This window comes from Barbatula barbatula, assembly GCF_947034865.1.
Source record: "Barbatula barbatula genome assembly, chromosome: 3".
Taxonomy (NCBI): Eukaryota; Metazoa; Chordata; class Actinopteri; order Cypriniformes; family Nemacheilidae; genus Barbatula; species Barbatula barbatula.
Genome location: NC_136764.1, coordinates 1,708,572 through 1,731,341, shown reverse-complemented (window position 1 = coordinate 1,731,341; position 22,770 = coordinate 1,708,572). Strand labels below are relative to the sequence as shown.

The 22,770-nt window shown below is 42.0% G+C and overlaps 1 protein-coding gene across 1 annotated transcript; it reads right to left on the bottom strand.

The window, feature by feature from the left end:
• Positions 1-1,458: 1,458 nt before the first annotated feature.
• On the bottom strand, positions 1,459-20,809 carry LOC306891717 (NLR family CARD domain-containing protein 3-like). Its single transcript, XM_079452205.1, has 11 exons — positions 20,704-20,809; positions 19,582-19,793; positions 15,889-15,919; positions 15,197-15,307; positions 14,400-14,451; positions 6,678-6,882; positions 4,658-6,425; positions 4,168-4,341; positions 3,595-3,768; positions 3,011-3,184; positions 1,459-2,505 (listed from the first exon to the last, which is right to left on the bottom strand). The coding sequence occupies exons 2-11, from the start codon at positions 19,661-19,663 to the stop codon at positions 2,493-2,495; spliced, it is 2,784 nt and encodes a 927-aa protein (XP_079308331.1). The 5' UTR covers positions 19,664-19,793; positions 20,704-20,809; the 3' UTR covers positions 1,459-2,492.
• Positions 20,810-22,770: the final 1,961 nt, after the last annotated feature.

Here is a 22,770-nt window from a genome sequence, read left to right as displayed (position 1 = left end):
TGCCAGCTAAATGGGAATAGTCCTCTGCACCAATCCGGGACAAAGACACAGGCACGCCAACAAGAGAAAGAGCGAAAGGGAAATCACGTGAATAAACACGTCTCTACGAACTGTCCATTTCGGTCCGGAACAATCAACTTCATGTATCCGCTACACCGTAAGATGGCAAAGAACGGTAAGTTGGGTGAATCAGTGCGAGCGGTAGTGACACTTGTCTATTTCGGAAACACTCCAGTTCAAGCGGTCATTATACATGCAGGTGCGATAGCGCTACTCCATAAGGGAGAATCACAACCCCAAATAGCGCCGGCATCAGCCTGCTGCAACACCTCCAACACCCGTCACTGCAGAAATATAACAAGCGAATGAATTTAGAGGGAAAATACATTCCCACAACCTCATACGTGAAAATTGAGTAACACACATGCAGCTAATGACCCGTAATGCACCACCACACACTTGACGCGGATTTATGGCTCACGAAAATACACAGCCATTCACAAATGCCCGCAGTACTCCTCAACCACACTGAAATGTAAATGCATCTCCATTTACCCTGTTCGACAATTACACTTGAACTGCCACTGGTAGATCTTACCCACCGGAAATAACGGTACTTCCCGAAGCCCTATAGGACACACCTGTGTGGCATGCCAGTCCTATCTACCTTTATGCCCCTGGACCGTACCATTTCCTCAAACATGGGTAGATCATGCGATCGCATCACCACATAAACATGGACCCAGCCAGAAATAGAGAAGTGGCTGAAAGAGGAAGAAGATGGCCAGGGATGGATCAGGCATGCCAGAAGATTCTTTCCTAGGTGTATTGTGCTAGATGACAGAAGATGTGATGTGGATGAGAACCTGTGGCCAAATGGTGAAGACCGATTAGATTAGCATTACTGTACTATTGTATCAGTATCAGTGGATGGTGAGTATACAAATTCTTGTATTTTGGAATTACTCCAAAATAAAAATAAATAAACAACATAAAATATTGAGGAATTCTCCATCATGTCTGATTCATTTCAGTAACATATATTGCAGTGAATTATAAACAGAGATGTGTCCTTGTTTTACACAAGAAAATATAGTATATTGCTGCATGTTGTTAGTGTTTTTTAGGTCATTGTTTTCTGGGTGACAAAGTGTGTTTGTCGGCCGTCGACCTTTGCTACTGTTCTGGAAGAATGAATTGATTTGAGACCTGAATAAAGTGTTTTAGTAGTTGTAGAGCATTTTGAATGTGAAATGAACTGCTTTGCAGAGTTGAAAGTTGGTTAGGAGAACTGTGTGAAGAGTTTCGCAAAAGTGACCTAAGTATTGAGAAATGTGTCCAAGCGTCTGTAAAAAAACTGTAAAGAACTTAATGAAAAACATGTATTTTCATTTATTTCTTTGTGTATCTTTAGCTGAATTTGTTATAAAATCAACAGAGAACACACTTTTAGTTTTTGATGTTAATATTGAATTTTAATAAATGCATTATTAGAATAAAATGCTGTGTTTCATTGTGTTTTCCATCATACAAGGTGAGAGTTACAGTAAATGAAAACATTACAGAAATTTTCTATTACAATATATAATATTTACACAGATATATATTACAGTAAGTTTGACTGTAAAATATATTTTTACAACAGGACCCAAAGGCCCCAACAGGAGGAAGAGAAGAAATATGACTTTGTATGAAGTCACTGAAATTGTTGAAACTGTAAAGATGAAAAGTTTGTATTTTCTGCATTGGTGTTTTTCTCTAACCAAACTTGATACACAAACTGAAAACAAACACTTCCCTCAAGGGGGCAAAAATAACCAAACAAGGACCTTGGAAATAAACCTACATGACCTTGTAACACTCCATACAGGGCAGGAAACATGTACAACGAACGAGCACAAGACAATAGACAAGAGGGCATTAAATAGGGAGACTAACAAAGGAGATAATGATGGGCATGTGTGGGTAATGAGACACAGGAGGAAAGCAATACTAGGAACGAGAGGGGCGGGGCCAAATGACGAGACTGGAGAGAACACATATTATGTCCTGATTGACTATAATATGTTTCTCTCCAAATAAAACACGTGAGTCTGTCACGATTCTGCCCCTAGACCAGAAAATCAAGACAAGAGAAGGCAGAATCATGACAACAATACTAAATATAACTTTGGTTAGAAAAGCAACCAAAAACAAAACAATACTATAGTTGAACAAGGAGAACCTTGTTTACAATGGTTAACGTTAGTAAAATACATGTTTTGTTATACAGCTTTATAAAATGTATAAACTTATTATATTTGAAACAAGCTCATGTGGTTTGGGTGAAGTTCCTGGCGACAGAAAGCAATATTAAATATTAAAAGTACAGCGAACAGACATGATTTCACAGCACAGATTTGCCGGTCCAAGAACAAAACAAACTTTGATGCCTGCTGTGATCTGCTTATTGGCCTTGAAGCAACATCACGGTGTGAAGACGATTGATACCTTCAACACTCAATACTGTAAAACATCAGAGAGATCAGATATTAAAATACACTCCTCACATTCATTATCTTAAGACATTTCACAATTATTTTATCCACAAGTATTGCTAGAAAATAGAGAGAGAAGAAAATAAATGAAATGACAATAACATTTAGACAATAATTAATAGTACAATTATTTAATAAAGTTAATTATACTTTATTAAATATATTATTCAATTATTATTCATGAATGTATCAAATGATGTCCCTTTTTACAAGATACAAGTAATAAATTAAATGATTGTAAATCACTGTCAGTTTATGTTAATATCATGAATAGTTTAATATATTGAAGTTAGTTATTAAAATGATCTCAGTTTGGTGATAATTCTGTATGAATCTGAATCAACAGAGAGTCATTGACTGACAGTCACTGTTGAGTCTCTTACATATAAAGATGATTCTGATAAACTTATGAAGACCTTCATTTACATAATACATACACATGTTTAACTTTATTGCTTTAAGGATTTTCTTACTTTAATGTCTTCAGTTTACAGTTTGTATTCTTCAGTCCATCAGAGAGCAGCTTCACTCCTGAATCCTTCAGTTTATTGAGTCTCAGGTTCAGTTCTGTCAGACTTGAGGAGTTTGATCTGAGAACTGACGCCAGTGATGAACAACTTTTCTCTGTCAGATTACAGCCACTCAGACTGAAAGAGAAATAACAACATGATAGTGTGTTAAAACTTTAGTAATAAACTTAAAATCAAAACAAGTTGATCTCATTTCAATGAAAGCTTGAAAACTTTTATGAGTGACAGTGAACTTCAGTAAAACATGATGTGTGTGTCCAGAAACACAAGAACAGTATGTCATGTTAACTTCATGTAAATGGAGAGAAAACTTCTGTATAATACAATTACATTTATTAATTGGGGAAATGTTTTTATCCAGAGAGACTTACACATGAGATTAATACAAGAAGAATGAGTTTATCCAAGAGAAAACATAATACAAGTAAAGTGACTACATGAAATTTACACAAGAACAAGAGTGAAACAGCAAAAATACTCGATAGTCAGTTGAATTAAACTAAATGATAATTTGATCAGTAACTCACAGTAGTGTCTGTAGTTTACACTGAGGATCCTTCAGTAGATCAGAGAGCAGCTTCACTCCTGAATCTTCTGGATTATTATCACTCAGATCCAGTTGTGTCAGATGTGAGGGGTTTGATCTCAGAGCTGAAGTCAGAGCAACACAACCTTCAGATCCAATACTGCAGAGAGACAGACTGAAGAGAGAAGAAAGTAAATGAAATAATGACAATAACATTTAGACAATAATTAATAGTACAATTATTTAATATAGTTAATTATACTTTATTAAATATAGTATTCAATTATTATTCATCAATGTATCAAATTATGTCCCTTTTTACAAGATAAAAGTAATAAATTAAATGATTGTAAATCACAATAATATCATGAATAGTTTAATATATTGAAGTTAGTTATTAAAATGATCTCAGTTTGGTGATAATTCTGTATGAATCTGAATCAACAGAGAGTCAATGACTGACAGTCACTGTTGAGTCTCTTACATATAAAGATGATTCTGATAAACTTATGAAGACCTTCATTTACATAATACATACACATGTTTAACTTTATTGCTTTAAGGATTTTCTTACTTTAATGTCTTCAGTTTACAGTTTGTATTCTTCAGTCCATCAGAGAGCAGCTTCACTCCTGAATCCTTCAGATTATTGAGACTCAGGTTCAGTTCTGTCAGACTTGAGGAGTTTGATCTGAGAACTGACGCCAGTGATGAACAACTTTTCTCTGTCAGATTACAGCGATTCAGACTGAAAGAGAAATAACAAGATAACAGTGAAGATATAAACACATGAAGAGATAATGTTTGAACAATGAGAATCATCTGCACAAGAGCTGAAGCAACATCTGCACCTGATAGAGAATCACTGCAAGAACTGAACCCTGACAGACGATTTTAAATAAAAAACAAATGAATGAAAATCAGAAAAAAGCCACAAGAGAGCAGCTCTCACTCTATAGATGCAGTGAACAATTCCATCATGTTTTATTGTGTCTCTGTAGGACATTAACTACAGTAATGTGGACTGTTAGATGTTCAGGTGAAACTGCAGTTAAATGACTCACTGAGCTGTTCTGGATGCTTTGATCACTGGCAGAAGCATCAGAAGACCTTCATCTGATGGATCATATTTCCTCAGATTAAACTCATCCAGCTTCTCTTCTGAGTTCAGTAACACAAACACCAGAGCCGACCACTGAGCAGGAGAGAGATGGACTCCAGTAAGACTAGACTCATCTCTTCTGTTCACATATGTTTGCACTTCCTGCACTAGAGAATGATCATTGAGTTCATTCAGACAGTGAAACAGATTGATGGATTTCTCTGGAGAGAGATTCTCTCTGATCTTCATCTTAATGTACTCGACTATTTCCTGTTTACTGTCAGAGCTTCTTCCTGTCTGTGTCATCAGATCTCGTAAGATTGTCTGACTGGACTCCAGTGAGAGACCCAGAAGAAATCTGAGGTAAAGATCCAGGTGTCCGTTCTCACTCTGTAAGGCCTTGTCCACTTCACTCTTCAATAAATCACTCATGTTTGATCTCAATCTGCTGAAGTTTTCTGATGTTTTCTGAAGAAATGACAGAAACTTGAATAAAGCAGCGAGAAACTCCTGAACGCTCAGATGCACAAAGCTGAACACCTTCCCCAGGTTCAGTCCAAACTCCTCTCTGAAGATCTGAGTACAAACTCCTGAGTACACTGACGCTTCTCTGACATCAATGTCACACTCTCTCAGATCCTCCTCATAGAAGATCAGGTTCCCTTTCTCCAGCTGTTGAAAAGCCAGTTTTCCCAGAGACTCAAGACTCTTTCTAGCCTGCTGAAGATCTACCTCACATTTCCCATCATACTTCTGACTCTTCAGTTTGATCTGAAACATCAGGAAGTGTGTGAACATGTGAGTGAGAGTCTTGGGGATCTGTGCTGGACTCTCTGCTTCACTCAACATTCTCTGGAGAACAGTGGCTGAAATCCAGCAGAAGACTGGGATGTGACACATGATGTACAGACTTCTGGATGATTTCATGTGTGTGATGATTCTGTTGGCCAGACTCTCATCATTGATTCTCTTCCTGAAATACTCGTCCTTCTGAGGGTCATTGAATCCTCGTACATCTGTGATCAGATCAACACACTCAGGAGGAATCTGATTGGCTGCTGCTGGTCGAGAGGTGATCCAGATCAGAGCAGAAGGAAGCAGATTCCCCTTGATGAGGTTTGTCAGCAGCACATCCACTGACGCTGATTCTCTGACATCAAACAAACTCGGATTCTCTGAGAAATCTAGAGGAAGACGACACTCATCCAGACCATCAAAGATAAACACAACTTTATAATCATCAAAGTCTGTCAATCTCCGTTCTGTTGTATCTGTGAAGAACTGATGAAGAAGATCCATCAGACTGATATTGGTCTGTTTGATCAGATTCAGTTCTCTGAAAGGAAGTGGAAATATGAAGTGAAGATCTTGATTTGTTTTTTCTTCAGCCCAATCCAGAATGAACTTCTGCACAGAGACTGTTTTTCCAATTCCAGCGACTCCTTTAGTCAGCACACTTCTGATGGGTTTGTTTAGTTCAGGTGAGACTTTAAAGATGTCATTACATTTGATTTGTGTTTCTTGTGTCTCTGATCTTCTGGATGCCGTCTCAATCTGTCTCACCTCATGTTCATTATTGATGTCTTCACTCCCTCCCTCTGTGATGTACAGCTCTGTGTAGATCTCATTCACAAGTGTTGAGCTTCCTTGACTTGAGATTCCTTCATTCATTCTCTGAAATTTCTCTTTTAGTCTGGATTTGTGTTTCTTCATGTATAAAGGGGCGAGTTCTGATAAACAAAGGCAAATAAAAATAAAAATACATGTATACGATTAGAAAAAATATTTATATTTGACCTTAAGAGTGTTTTAAGATTTTGCTGATCATGACATTAGATGAACACAAAAAGCTTCATGGTTCTATTGTGTTGATTTATTAACTGTAAATGTATTTTCACTAATAATCATCAGTAAATACAGACACTGTGTCTGTTCGTCTGAAGGTAAAGTGATGTCATAGTCACATGACTGAGAGCTCTTACTGGTCTGTAGTTTGTTAGCGAGGTCTGTCTGCTTCATCTTCCTCAGGACATTCAGTGTGATCTTCAGAAACATCTCTCTGACTCTGATCTGATCTTCATCATCCTCCTCTTCTCTCTCAGAGCATGATGGGTAATCTGGACTCAGTAGACTCTTGAAGATCTTCAGCTCTTTCTTCATCAGAGAGATGAGTTTGTGCTCAAGCTCCTGAAAAAATTGTTCAAACACACATGATTTTGTTTTCTTATGAGGAAAGAAAAAGGTTTTAATGCTCATTTTAGTGAACACAGTTTTATTCTAAATTGCTTGAACCTCATTTCATGAAACCTGTAACACATTTAAACACTATAAACACACATCAAAACTACAGAAACAAAATCATATTTTCTTTAATTCATATTTTGCCTTCAAATGATTCTCAAAGCATCAAATACACATCAGCATTGATAACACACTGAGATAAAATCAATATGATCGTGACTTCTTACTACAATGAATCAGTTTGAAACTAAACAGCTAAACATGTTTCAGAATCATCAGTAATAATAACAGTAATCTGTGTAAAGCTGCAGTACGACTGACAGTAAAAGAATCTCATGAAACGCCCCTTAAACATACAGCTGTGATTTTGGGTTTATAAACATATTTGGGGGTAAAAAAAAGAAAAACAGGCACAGACACACACACTGTTGTAAATTCCCTATTACTGTTTTATTTTATTGTGAAGGAATGATGCAGTGCTGAATTTAGTGTTTTTACATCAGGCACCTCGCTGGGCAGCTAAGGGGTCCTTGGAAACATTATGTTTTGCCTTTCGCGGATGCTTAGTTTATTTTCACATTGATGCCTGTTTGCGTTTGTGATAAAGGTGGGTTATAACGATCTGTTAATGATCGCATATTAGTTCTTTTGATGTGCAAATGAAGGGGCGATATTCGGCACATATTTAAGTTAACGCTATTTTGTAGCGATGTTTATATGATGTTAAGTTCAAGCTAAAATGTGCTCATTAAGTTAGCACACTTCCTTATATATATTATTTATGTTTGTTCATTACAGATCAATGTAAAGGCTCAAACAGTAAACATCGTGCTGTGTGTAATTTGGAGTGGTAATTCATTCATTAAAGCTACGTCAGCTGTTCTACTGTGTCCGGTCTCGCTCTCTAATCGGAGTGTCTGTGTGGATGAGGTGTTCCAGCGAATCCACCTAAAATAACATACAGTCCTAGATCTCCCGAATATTGGTCCTTCGAGCCAAATTACTTCACCCATATCAGCAAAATGGGCACAATGCGAGCATCAATTATTACAAGTGAAGCAAGAGGACGCCCACGGCAGTTACCAGCTTACCTTCAGGGCTATCAGGTCAGCCTTCCTCAGTCCCTCATGCCTTATACTGCTCCTCATCAGGATGACAACTTAAGTGCCAGTGCACAGCAGTTGCAGTCACTTAGCCTGCAGACTGGGTCTGCTACTCCAGGTGGCCAGCTACTCTCGGCACTCGAGCCCCCGCCCTGTCATTTCCCAGCAGCAGCAGTCGATAAGGTGCGCCAGTGGACCACAGCACCACAAGTTAGCGCATATCCAAGCTTACCAACGGTGTGTGGAAGGCCGCCATCTGCTGCCCTAAGTGAGTGCAGCTGGCAAAGCCACACCTTCACAGACTACTGCCTCAGTGAGCCAGGTTCTCCAGCCTCACCGCAATTAGTAGAGGCGAACCCAAGCTTAGTGCCAGATATTACAACCTGGGTAAGCACACCAGCAGTCAGCATGCGGCCAGCTGCATTTACTGCCAGCACCACAAGCCCAGTATTACTGTCCCAAGCTATAACCACTAGCCCCAGTCACAGCTATGGCAAAGAGGACATTCTAACCCAGTCCCTTCCAGCAACATTAACATCTATCTCACAGTTTGCAGCAGTCCAGCCAACAGCATCTACACTGTACCAACCAGCCTATCCAATAATGCATCCCATGACTACATCTATAAACGTCCAGCATAGGGACCCAGCTACACCTATGCCAGTCCAATACCTGCCCAGTTCTACAGCTCCAGCCTATCCAGTATACCAGCCCTCTCCAACTGTGATAACGCCAACATGCCAACCCCTGGCTACACCAGCACCGCACCTGGGGCGTCAACACGCAACTCCATCAGCTATCACTGCACACCAAAGCTACCAGCCAGATCCGCCATTACAACCTGTTCTACAGCCTCAGCCTCCCTTTGCAGTGCAGCCTGTCTACCAGACAGTGCCCATGATGCCAAGTCTGTCTCTCCAGGCATACAACACTCTCCCACCACAGAACACCATTCCGCAGTCTCCATACAGTTTCCAGCCGCTGAAGCAGCCTGTTCCGGTACCTGAACTGTCAAAGCTGGTCCATGACAGTGAGAGAGAATTCACCGACCTCAAGATGGCACTCGACCACCTGCTTGGCCCTCACACAGAGCTCTCAGAGTACTACAAGTACCGTGTACTTATGGAGCACCTAGTCCTGGATAAAGCTAAGCTAATCGCTCAGTCCTGCAGACATTATTCCCAACCCTACATGGCTGCAATGGAAGCATTACAGCGCCAGTATGGAAAACCACATCAGCTCGCACAAAGTGAGATTGCTGCAATCTTAAATGCTCCTGATGTTAAATCCGGAGACACCAAAGGCTTCCAGAGTTTTGCTCTCAGTGTCGACCTACTGGTAGGAATGCTCACTTCATTAGAGGGACCCAGTGGGATGGAAATAATGTCAACCGGTCATGTCGACAAACTGCGTAGCAAGCTGCCCAAGCACATGAGAGACAGTTTTGTAGAACATCTTCAAACACAAGGCCGTCTCAACACGAGTCGACTCAACCCCTACAGCCTTAGAGACCTCGCTAATTGGCTCAAAGTTAAGGCGGAAGCTCAAAGACTATCTGCAAAAATGGCACAATGCCACCGTCCTAATGAGCCCCATATCTCGAGGAGAGACAGACATGCTCCGGCTTCCAAGCCCCGAGGGCAGTCTGTGTCCGTTTATCATGGCTCTGACAAACCTAAAGCTGATGACAGTCATCCTGCGGAGGCAGCCCGCTATAATCCCAAGTACAAGAAGTTATGTCTCTTCTGTAAGAGCACAGAGCACTATCTGTCACAGTGCACAGAAATTGTACAGCGTTCAGCAAATGACGTCAGGAAATGGCTTGAACGTGGTAAGCGCTGTCGTAACTGTGGTCGGACCAGCCACCAACCCGAAGCCTGCACCTTAAAGAAACCATGCAGCGAGTGTCAAGAGATTCATCTGAGCGTTTTACACAACGTTGCAAAGTCAGACTCAAGTGTCTACCTCATCACTCCACGTGATCAAGTCACAGTCAGCAACTCCAAGCAAGGAAGAAAGGTGTATCTCAAGGTGGTGCCCATTATAATAAGTCACGGCCGCAAGTCACTGAAGACCTATGCCATTCTGGACGATGGGGCTGAACGAACAATACTACTACCAGCTGCTGGCCAACATCTAGGCCTCAAAGGTGAAGCAGAGACCCTCACTCTACGTACTATCCGTCAAGATGTCGCCCATCTTGCTGGTGAGTCTGTCTCTTTCTATGTAGCTTCTCAAGCACACCCGAGAGAGCGCCACCTCATAAAAGATGCCTATACAGCCGGCCAACTAGCTCTAGCCGAGCAATCCTACCCTATGCCTTCCTTACAGAGACTTTATGGGCATCTACAGGGCCTCCCACTCTCAGACTTCAGTGAAGTGCAACCATTGCTACTAATTGGCGCAGATTGCACACACTTGATCACAGCTAAACAGCCAGTGAGAATTGGTTCTAAAGGCAATCACACAAGCCTCGGCTGGGCACTTCAAGGTCCAGACAGTACGGTTTCTACTGCTGCTTCCTGCTACTTTACCTCCCTCACACCAGCACCAGATGAACTCTACCAACATGTCGAACGTCTATGGCAACTGGACATCCTTCCGTTCAGAAACGAGAAGCTGGCAGTCCGCTCCCGTCTGGACCAAGAAGCCATAAACACCCTTGAGACACACACCGAAAGAGTCAAGGTGGGTGACATACGGCGCTACGCCACCCCACTCTCCGTGTCAAAGGTGCACCACCACTCAAAGCCACACCTGAAGCAGTTATGCCCCTTCTTCGTGGCACAGAAAGGTGATTACGAAGAGATCCAGCTCTAGCTAAACAGTACGAGGCCGAGATCCAAAAGCTCATCAACGGAGGCTGTGTTGTCAAGCTCAGTGACGACGAGGCAAAGGCATCCAATGAGTAGTGGTTCATACCCCATCACCTCGTTCACCATAACGGCAAGCACCGTCTTGTATGGGACTGCTCCTTCACCTACAACGGGCTTGGACTTAATGAACAGCTCCTAGCAGGTCCCACCATCGGTCCATCTCTCATCGGTGTCCTCCTGCGCTTTCGTCAGTATGCAGTGGCCATAATTGGGGATATCCGAGCAATGTTCCACCAGGTTCGTCTCCTGCCTGATGACCAGCCTCTATAGAGATTCGTCTGGAGGAGCCTCAAACAGGAGCAGCAACCTGAGGTCTACCAGTGGTGCGTCCTGCCATTTGGGACAACTAGCAGCTCTGCTGCACCACATTCGCAAAAACACGCTAGGGACCATGTGGAAGGCAATGAGGACATCCTGCAGTCCATTGAGCAGTGTTTTTACGTGGACAACTGCCTGCAGAGCCTCTCAACACCTAGGTCGGCAAAGCTTCTTATCGACAAGTTGAGGCAGGTTCTCGCTTTAGGCGGGTTTGAGATTCGGCAATGGGCAAGCAACGTCCAAGCTGTCGTCGCCCATCTACCCTCTACTGCCCGCGCCGAGAGTGCAGAGCAATGGCTGGCAGAGAAAAGCCCCGACCCACAAGAGCCAGCACTGGGCTTACGGTGGTATTGTCCAACTGACCGACATGGCTTCCGAGTCAAGCCTCCCGAGAGTCAAACGATCACCATGCGCCATGTCTACAAGGTGCTAGCCCGGCAATATGACCCGCTGGGGATCATCATACCCTACACAACGAGAGCTAATATCCTCGTTCAGAAGCTGTGGGCAAAGAAGAGGAGCTGGGATGACCCGAACCTTCCTCCAGAGATCGTTGAGGCTTGGTCAAGCTAGGAGAGAGAGCTTCCTGAACTGGCAAGTGTGTGCATTCCCCGAACATACGCTCCATTGGAAGCTGCCACTGAAGCTACAGAGTACACTCTTCACGTCTTCTGTGACTCCTCGGAACGTCTTGCCACGACGGTCAACCAAGTTCAAGTAGTCCTTCGTCATGGCTAGGTCGAGATTAGCCCCTAAGCGCCAACAGTCAATTCCACGTTTACAGCTCTGCGCAGCTCTGACTGGAGCTCAACTGTCATCCCTCATCCAGCGAGAGCTCACTCTAAAAATCACTGAGACTTATCTTTGGACTGACTCAACTACAGTCCTGACCTGGCTGACATCTGAGTCCTGCAGGTTCAAGGTCTTTGTTGGGACCAGGGTCTCCGAGATCCAAGACCTGACTGCTTCACACATCTGGCAGTATGTGGATACAGAAAACAATCCGGCTGACAACTTAACAAGGGGTAAGACCCTAGCCGAACTGGCTGCCCCAAACCGATGGATCCAAGGTCCAGCCTTCCTCCGCTCTCCATCGCGCAGATGGCCTTCAGCTCCAGATTCTGTCAACTCAGCAGATCCCTCTGAGCTCAAGCAGACCATCTTCTGCGGCCTCACGCGAATATGCCCTCCAGACCCAATGCCTGACATTTCACTGTTCAACAACTGGGTGGATCTGGTTAAGGCTACGCACCATTTGCTTCACGGGCCGGCCGCAGACCCATCATCCCCTACTCCTGATTTCCATCGTGCCGAGGCTCACCTGCTGAAGTCCAGCCAAGCAGAGAGCTTTCCTGAAGAAGTCAAGTGCCTGAAGGCCGATAGGCCTGTCTCCCCTAGCAGCAGTTTAAGTTCACTCGCTCCAGAGATAGACCTAGAGTCTGGCCTTATCCGAGTTGGAGGTCGATTTAGGCGCATTGAATCCGGCCCTACTGACATCCACCCGGTCGTACTTGATCCCAGCCATGCTACCACAAGACTCCTCATCAGAGATGCGGACGCACGTCTGCTACACCCGGGCCCTGACAGAGTCTTTGCACCCGGGCCTTTTCAGAGTCAGAACTCAGGCGGCGGTATTGGATTATACCTGGGAGACAGGCTGTGAAAAAACATCAGAGAACCTGCCCTGAGTGCACCAAATGGAGAGGAAAGCCTTCGGTTCCCATGATGGCAGACCTTCCTCCGTCCAGTCTGCGACTCCTAAAGCCCCCATTCTACTCTACAGGAGTGGACTGTTTCGGTCCATATGTCATCAAGGTTGGACGCCGGAACGAGAAGCGATGGGGGGTGATCTTCAAGTGTCTCACGACACGCTGTGTCCACCTAGACCTGCTGGATGGTCTCGACACAGACACTTTCCTCCTGGCATTGAGAAGGTTCATAGTACGAAGAGGGACCCCCGCTCAGATACTCTCAGACCAAGGGACTAATTTTCGAGGGGCTGAGAGAGAGCTTAGAGAGGGGTTCGCAGCTATGGTCCCAGATCTACAAGAGAGACTTGCCAACCATCAAATTAAGTTCCAGTACAACCCACCAGCGGCGCCTCACTTCGGTGGGTTTTGGGAACGTGAAATACAGTCCGTCAAGAAAGCCCTCCAGGTGGTTATCGGCACGCAATCCCTCCATGAAGACGTCCTCCTCACCATATTGATCGAAGTTGAAAGCATCCTCAATGCTATGCCCTTGGGCTATGTTTCATCAGACATAGCTGATCCGGATCCTGTGACGCCTAACCTGCTGCTGATGGGACGGCGGGACGCCTCCTTACCCCAAGTCTCTTACGCTCCTGACACCCTCACAAGAAGACGCTGGCGCCACTGTCAGATGATGGTGGACCACTTCTGGGCTCAGTTCCTTAGGCATTACCTTCCTTCACTACAAGTCCGGCAGAAGTGGCGGCGGCCCACCAACGACCTTGTTCAGAGCACAGTCGCTATGATCGTCGATCCCCAGCTTCCGAGAGCGCAGTGGCCTATTGGGAGGATTGTCAAGGTGATAGAGAGTGCAGACGGTCATGTCCGGTCGGCCGAGGTTCAAGTCGGGGAGAAGACTTACTTGGTGGGTTATTACGATCCGTTAATGATCGCATATTAGTTCTTTTGATGTGCAAATGAAGGGGCGATATTCGGCGCATATTTAAGTTAACGCTATTTTGTAGCGATGTTTATATGATGTTAAGTTCAAGCTAATATGTGCTCATTAAGTTAGCACACTTCCTTATATATATTATTTATATTTGTTCATTGCATATACCAGTACAGATCAATGTAAAGGCTCAAACAGTAAACATCGTGCTGTGTGTAATTTGGAGTGGTAATTCATTCATTAAAGCCACGTCAACTGTTCTACTGTGTCCAGTCTCGCTCTCTAATCGGAGTGTCTGTGTGGATGAGGTGTTCCAGCGAATCCACCTAAAATAACATACAGTCCTAGATCTCCCCAATACACACAGACACACACACAGACACACACACAGACACACACTCACACACACACTCACACACACACACACACACACACACACACACACACACACACACACACACACACACACAGACACACACACACACAGACACACACACACACAGACACACACACACACACTCACCTGGAAAACAGACTCCATGTGCTTCCCTTTGAATGAGACATTTGTTGTGTTTCTGTAATTGAACAATAAATGAAATATTTTTCACTTGTCTATTGCACTGTAACTTCAATAACTGCATTAACTAATCTACTGCTCTGTAACCTATAAACTGCTTTAACTCATCTTCTGGACTGCAACCTATTAACTGCATTAACTCGTATACTCCACCGTAACTTTAATAACTGCATTAACTCATCCACTGCACTGTAACTTCAACAACTGCATTAACTCACCTATTGCACTGCAACTTTAATAGCCAATGTCAATAATTTATGCATACCTAAGTCACTTGCACTATTTTAGTCTAAATTATTATCTGTTCATATCCACCTGTACATTAATGTTCATAGTATATAGCCATCTGTATATATTGTTCATAGTATATACCTACTGTCATATTTTCATAGAACATTCCTACTGCAAAATATTTTTATAATCCATGCCCACTGTATTATATTTTCTCAATATTGTATTCTGTATTTATTCTAACTGTATATCCTACACTTGCTAACTGCACTTCTGGTTAGACCTAAACTACATTTCGTTACACTGTACTTGTATGTGTGTAATTAAAATAAAGTTGAATCTAATCTAATCTAAAAATATGTGTTTCATACAGTGAACACATGGATTAATGTGTGTATCTGTCAGTAAAGTGTTCAGTGAATATCTGCAGTGACATCAACAGCACAGACTCAGATCAGAGAATAAAGACTGATGAAGTGATTTACTCGTCTAAACCATCAGACTGTTCTCACCTCACATCTGGATCATCACAGTCTCCTGAACTGAAGTTATATGGAGGTTCCATTGATGCTTCACTCTTCATGGACACACAGCTGGGTTTAGGAGATTCTCCACCAGTCAAACTAAAACAACATTTTTGTAATGAGTTTATGCAATTTATCAGTAATGTGATAAATTTGTATAATATATTAGAATAAATATAGGATATATCAACAAAAAATATTCAAAAAATAAAGTTAAAAGTTATTTCTGCCAAGATACAAATATGTTGAACTATAATAGTTTAAGTACAACTATATTGCGTACATTAAATATTATATATTTTATGCATAAATTTGGCTAAATCTTGTGCATCCCTGTTTGAAGCAAGAAAACTAAATCTGTATGTAGTCCAACCTTTTAAAATCCCTCTTCAAGTGATACAGTAAGATTAATCACTGTAATTCAGTGCTATAGTGAGATATGAACTCTGCTTATCTAAAGAGAATTTAATAATACAAACAATAAAGAAAACCAAAGAAACCCCTCCCCACACAAACTAATATTAATTTGTAATGAATTAGTTTGCATGAAGTGAATCTTCACAAAGTAGTTTAAAGTATAAACTCTGACAGCTATCAGACAAACCAAACACATGTAACACGTTTCGCAATTACAGTTAAAAAGGACAAATTTGTATATTAAAATATTTTACTCATCTCACCTTTTAAACTCTCCGTAGAGACTCATTGTTCCTGCAATAAAAACACTGTGTTAGACACTTCTTTAAACCAGTCATCCACAGCTAAGCTGCACATTTCATCTTTTAAACAGCTTCAGCGTTTTAATTTGAACACATTTAATTTACCTCTAAATTGGATAAGCAAATTAGTGCTGTGGTTAAATCCTGTTTCTTTCACCTCCGTCTCTTAGCTAAGGTTAAGCCATTCTTGTCTGCTTAGCACTTTGAGATTGCCATGCATGCATTCGTAACATCCAGATTGGACTACTGTAATTCACTATACATTGGTGCTTCACAGAAATGCATCACCCGTCTACAATTAGTCCAAAATGCAGCTGCTCGCCTCCTCAAAGGGAACCGTAAATTTGACCACATCACACCAGTTCTGATCTCGCTCCATTGGTTACCGGTTAAATTTAGAATTGATTTTAAAGTTCAGTTTAAAGTCACTACAAAATCAGACTCCACAGTACTTATCTGAATTGCTTCACCCTGTATCTCAGTCAAGATCACTGAGATCGGGGCACTCAAATTCCCAAATTCCGTCCCAAGAACTCGACTAAAAAATAGGTGCGACCTTGCTTTCTCAGCCTATGGACCCAAGCTGTGGAATAGCTTACTGCTTTATATTAGATCAGCACAAACTCTGTCACTTTTTAAATCCTCTTTGAAAACGCCTTTTTTCATTAGTTTATCAGAAAATGTTTTTCTTTTTATGTACTATGTTGCTTATGTGCTTGTATTCTATATCTTTTGGCCTTGTTAAGCACTTTGGTCAATGCAAGTTGTTTTTAAATATGCTATATAAATAAAACTGTATTGTATTGTGTTGTATAATCTTCACGGAAACATGGCTACACGGCGGGATACCGGACAACGCTATTGAGTTAGCGGGCTACAACACACCGGATTTTAATCAATCAAACTTAAAGACAGTGCTCCCTAAATTTCACCAGCATGTTTCCTGCCACACAAGAGGAAACAAAACTTTGGACCATGTCTACACATACATGGCTGAAGCTTACGCTGCGACCCCCCACCTGGGTCAATCTGATCACCTTTCTTTGTTCCTCACCCCCAAGTACTCACCTCTCATTAATCGTGTGAAGCCATCAGTGAAGACCATCAAGGTGTGGCTTGCGGGGGCAGACTTTTCACTCCAGGAAAGGTTTCTACACACAGACTGGAGTCTGTTTGCTTCTCAGGCCACCAGTGGCTCTCACACGGACATCGACAGTTACACCTCCTCTGTATTGGACTACATCAATTCCACCATTGATAGTGTCACAACCCAGAAGCAGATCACCCCGTACTGAAGCTAGAGGAGCATTTTTCCAATTCTGACCCTCGACGCATGTGGCAGGGCATCCAGGCCATCAGTGATTACAAACCCAACCACTCCAGCCCCATAGCCACCGATGCCGTCTTTCTGAACGAACTTAACGACTTTTATTCTCACTTTGAGAGAGACAATAAGGAAACCGCTACCAAGCTCACACCCTCTGCTGACCACCCAATCATCACCCTTAACTCCACTGATGTTCACACTGCACTAAGCCGGATCAACGGGCGCAAGGCTGCTTGCCCAGATGGCATCACTGGTCGTGTACTCAGGGCATGTGCGAGCAGCTCGCTGGGGTCTTCACGGACATCTTCAACCTGTCCCTCGCCTTAGCAGTGGTTCCAGCATGTTTTAAATCCACCTCCATTGTGATCATTCCAAAACAACCTAACGTGCTTGAACGACTACCGCCCTGTAGCACTCACACCCATTGTTATGAAATGCTTTGAGCGGCTGGTTCTGGCACACCTAAAGGTCTCTCTACCACCCACACTGGACCCATACCAATTTGCCTATCGCAACAATAGGAGCACAGATGATGCAGTGTCCATGGCGCTGCACTCCGTGCTCACACATCTGGACAATAAGGACACTTATGCACTCATGTTGTTTGTAGACTTCACCTCTGCTTTCAATACCGTCATCCCTTCCAAGCTAATCGTCAAACGTGGAAACCTAGGCATCAACAACCCTACCTGCAACTGGATTATGGACTTCCTGACGAACAGGCCTCAGCTTGTTAGGTTAGGCTACATCTGCTCCACCACCACCACCCTCAACACAGGTGTACCACAGGGCTGCGTACTGAGCCCCTTTCTCTACTCCCTTTTCACACTCGACTGCAGGCCTGTGAACGGATCTAACTCCTTCATCAAGTTTGCAGACGATACAATGGTGATTGGTCTCATCAGCAACAATGATGAGACTGCATACAGGGTGCTCAGACATGGTGCTCAGACAACAAGCTGCTCCTTAACACCTCCAAGACAAAGGAGATCATCGTGGACTTCAGGAAGGCGAAAGGAGGCACACACGACCCCATCCACATTAATGGGATGGCTGTTGAAAGTGTTTCCAGTTTTAAGTTCATGGGTACTCATATTTCGGAGGACCTGTCCTGGACCACCAACACCTCATGCCTGGTCAAGAAGGCTCACAAGCGTCTCTTCTTTCTGAGGACACTGAAGAAGAACCAACTGTCTTCAACTATCCTGGTGAACTTCTATCGCTGCACGTTAGAGAGCTTTCTAATCAACTGTGTCACAGTCTGGTACGGGATCTGTTCTGTTGCTGAGCGCAAGGCACTGCAGCGGGTGGTGAAAACAGCCCAGCACATCACAGGGACTACACTTTCTCCCATTGAGGACATCCAGAAGAAACGCTGTCTGCGTCGAGCTCGCAGCATTCTCAAGGACTCCTCTCACCCCGCTCATAGACTGTTTACTCTCCTGCCTTCCGGTAGGCGCTTCCGGGGCCTCTGGACAAGAACCAGCAGACTAAGAAACAGCTTTTTTCCGAGAGCTGTTTCAATATTGAACTCTGCCCCCCACTGATTCCACTACATCTCTTACCTTTAACTCCAATGCTGCTATAACATCGTTTACATTGCACTACAGGGCTGCCATTCATGACTGAACTGTACACACCAGTACTTGTTATCTGCTCTAATGGACTGTTTACACACGCACAGCATCATTTGCACTCTATACTGCTCACTTGCACATCTGAAATATTTAACTGAATGCTCATTTGCACTAATGGACCACTTTCATAACTGCACTAACTTATCTATTGCACTGTAACTTCAATAACTGCTTTAACTCATCCACTGCATTGTTACATCAACAACTGCATTGGCTCACTTATTGCATTGCAACTTTAACAGCTAATGTCAATAATCTATGCACACTTAAGTCACTTGCACTATTGCTTAGTCTAAATTATTATCTGTTCATATCCACCTGTACATTAATGTTCATGGTGTTAATGTTCATAGTATATAGTCATCTGTATATATTGTTCATAGTACATACCTACTGTCATATTTTCATAGAACATACCTTCTGTAAATATGTTCATAATCCATGCCCACTGTATAATATTTTCTCAATATTGTATTCTGCATTTATTCTAACTGTATATCCTGCACTTGCTAATTGCACTTCTGGTTAGACCTAAACTACATTTCGTTACACTGTACTTGTATATGTGTAATGACAATAAAGTTGAATCTAATCTAATCCAACATGAACGTCAGCAAATTCGAGGCGCATTACGATCAGAAGCAGCACATCCACATTTCCCGAATTTAAGTTGATTAAACATGGACTTACCTGCAAGTGATTCACAGGCATCATCTCGCAGTTTCTTCTTTCTTTTCTCTGATCCTGACTCCTGCTTTCTTTTCGGGGCCATTTCCAAATAAATAGCCCAGACTACCGTCTGTCTGGGGGGGTGGGGGTGTCTGGGCCAGATTAACACTTCACTGTACCCTGGGCAACAATATTCAAGGGCCCCATCATCACAACCCCAGGATCACCATAATCTGGCAAAATACAGAATAAATTACAGTAATACAGTCAATATACTCAATATTTCAATAACTAACTTCCGTCAAGTGCATTTGATGTACAGATGTGCAAATGCTCATAGAACTACAAATGCACTCTTGTCAAGACCACTCAGTCATGACGTTATGAAAACAAAACACATCGGCATCAGTATTATCTGGCAAAATTGATCCACTACATAGTCACAAAAAATAAATAAGCAACGACTTTCAAAGCATCCAATATTTATTTAACAACACCTACTCCTAACACAAATGCATAGAATTGATAGAGCCATCACAGAGGAAGTTCACAGACAAGATATTTACATTTATTCATTTGGCAGACGCTTTTATCCAAAGCGACTTACAAGTAGTTTTTTTACAGTGACACATTACTGCAGAGCAATCAGGGGTAAGGTGCCTTGCTCAAGGGCACTTCAGTCATGACCTGCTGACACTGGGATTTGAACCAACAACCTTCTGATCACAAGCCCAACGCTCTAACCCCCAGTTTTGGTCCTCAGCTCATTTTAAACTTGTTTTAAAACCGAAAACAACATTTCACATCACAGTTCAAGAAGACAGGCAAGGGTTAAACATTTTAGTGCAATTTAAACATCTGGAAATCTGTCAATTTATCTAAATTAGACAAGACAAAAATAAATGCTAAATATTCTGGCAAAATACACAATTTGAATCCTAAATGAGAAAGAGCATATTTAAACTTTAAATGCTTGATTTCATTTGGCAAACACATCTCACACGAGCATTTTTCTGGACTTTGAATGTGAAACAGCGGCTGCTGTTCAATAGGTGCTAATACAAAAAACAACACACAACAATAAACGCGATGTTAATTAAGTAAAACTGGCGATTGAATCTACTGAATAAATGTGATACTCACAGTATTTTCTTCTTTAATAAAAATGGCGATTCTTCTCACTGTGAAATGTCTTTTGCTGTAACAGTTTCACTTTCACACGTTACACATGTGGTGCTCGCTGCAGAGCAAATGGGGGAGGAGGAGCTACAGATCCAGAGAGGAGGAGCTACAGTTCACATCCAGAGAGGAGGAGCTATAGTTCACATCCAGAGAGGAGGAGCTACAGTTCACATCCAGAGAGGAGGAGCTACAGTTCACATCCAGAAAGAAGGAGCTACAGTTCACATCCAGAGAGGAGGAGCTACAGTTCACATCCAGAAAGAAGGAGCTACAGTTCACATCCAGAGAGGAGGAGCTACAGTTCACATCCAGAGAGGAGGAGCTACAGTTCACATCCAGAAAGAAGGAGCTACAGTTCACATCCAGAGAGGAGGAGCTACAGTTCACATCCAGAAAGAAGGAGCTACAGTTCACATCCAGAGAGGAGGAGCTAGATGAAAGCTTCATCTCTGTTGATATCGAAGCGCCGCACATTTTCGTTCCTGAAAGCTCTACGTCAGATCTTACTTAAGCAATCCTTGATACACATTAGATTGCCTGACCTGTGAATTTATCTCAATCGTTTAAACGTGGAAACTGCGTTGTCCTTGCGTGTGTGATATAAAAAATAAACAAAATGAACCTATTAGCTTGTCTCATCCCGTTTCATCATTTTAAATGTACACAGGGTAGATGGGAATCTAATGTATAAGGAATATCATTTTGGATGGATTCATAACTAATTGATTAAGAAGACAATCACATGTGGATCGAGTCCAGTAGTCTGAAACCAGCCACATCACACTAAAGAAAAACAAGAAGTGTGCACTAAGACTCATTGCAGGAATATTTATTAGACAGGGATTGTTACTTCATTTACAATTTATTAGTCACATACATCACTGCCCTCAAATGTTACTGTATTTATTACCTTTCATAGCAAACTTCAGTTGAGATCTGGATAGAAACTTTCATTTAATTATTCTATTTCATTTATCTCATTCGTTACATTATTCATTTATCACATGTATTCATACATTTCTTTTATGGTTCACTTTTATTCATATTATTTGTTTCATTTCGTCCTTATTTTCAATATTGTTTTACCTCGTTAGGAATTGTATTGACTTGATATGAGTCTCCAATGGTCTCCATCTCAAGGTTCATAATAACATCAGGAGACAGTATTTTGATACTGTTATCTGGCATGGTTAACAACACCTATTGAATATGTTTCTAGTCTGACTAAGTTTGATAATCCTAGACTGAGCATTACAGCACAATGATTAATGATTCAATTAATTATTTTTCAGTTTATTTAAAGTCACTTCTTCTCCTGCCTGCTGTTCTTCCCTTCAGCTCTTTATCTCCCTGGTAGCTATGTTTAGGTATCGACTCACAACGGAGTTGATATTCCTGCATTTAATAAGTTCCTGAAGGAGAGAGATCTAGTGAAACCAGACTCTAATTTATAAGATCGGCAAGTCATATTCCGCAGTTGGATCTATCACTAGCAACAAATTGTAAAAAACAAAATTGAATATAAGTAAACAAAGATGCCAGAATTATTTCCCTACATAACTTGAATTGTTGAAAAACAAGATTCTTTTTAGCTAAAACTTCAACACAATAAAAAAAAACATTTATAAAATAATATTTACATCTATCAGTTAGCCTTTTTGTTTCAAAGGTCAGGGTTATGCAGGCACAGTTGGGATGACCTCCATGAATTATCCGGTTGGATCACTTGTTTGTTGACTGACATGTGACTTTATAAAAAGAGTGCAAAAACAGTACACTTTTTCCAGTGTGCACTATTTATGACAAATTACCTGCATACTGAGCAATGCTCATAATGCATATCTTCATTCAGAGTATAGTTATCAATATCATACCTTGCCAGAGGAAAAGCTTGTAATAACTGATGGCACCACCACCTCATGATCGCAGGCATATCAGACTAATAGATGGCAAGTGAAAATCTTAGTCATTAAATTCGAATCACTTTTGTAGTTCATTTTGGTGATCAAATAATATAAATATTCCACA

Bases quoted from the DNA above. Each gene is read 5' to 3' on its own strand.
- LOC306891717 (XM_079452205.1), bottom strand. From the start codon at position 19,663: ATGGCCCCGAAAAGAAAGCAGGAGTCAGGATCAGAGAAAAGAAAGAAG. The intron at 6,883-14,399 runs GTGAGTGTGTGT...CAATTTTTTCAG, and splicing joins ACATGGAGTCTGTTTTCCAG to GAGCTTGAGCACAAACTCAT. The intron at 3,769-4,167 runs GTAAGAAAATCC...TTCTCTCTTCAG, and splicing joins TGTAAACTGAAGACATTAAA to TCTGTCTCTCTGCAGTATTG.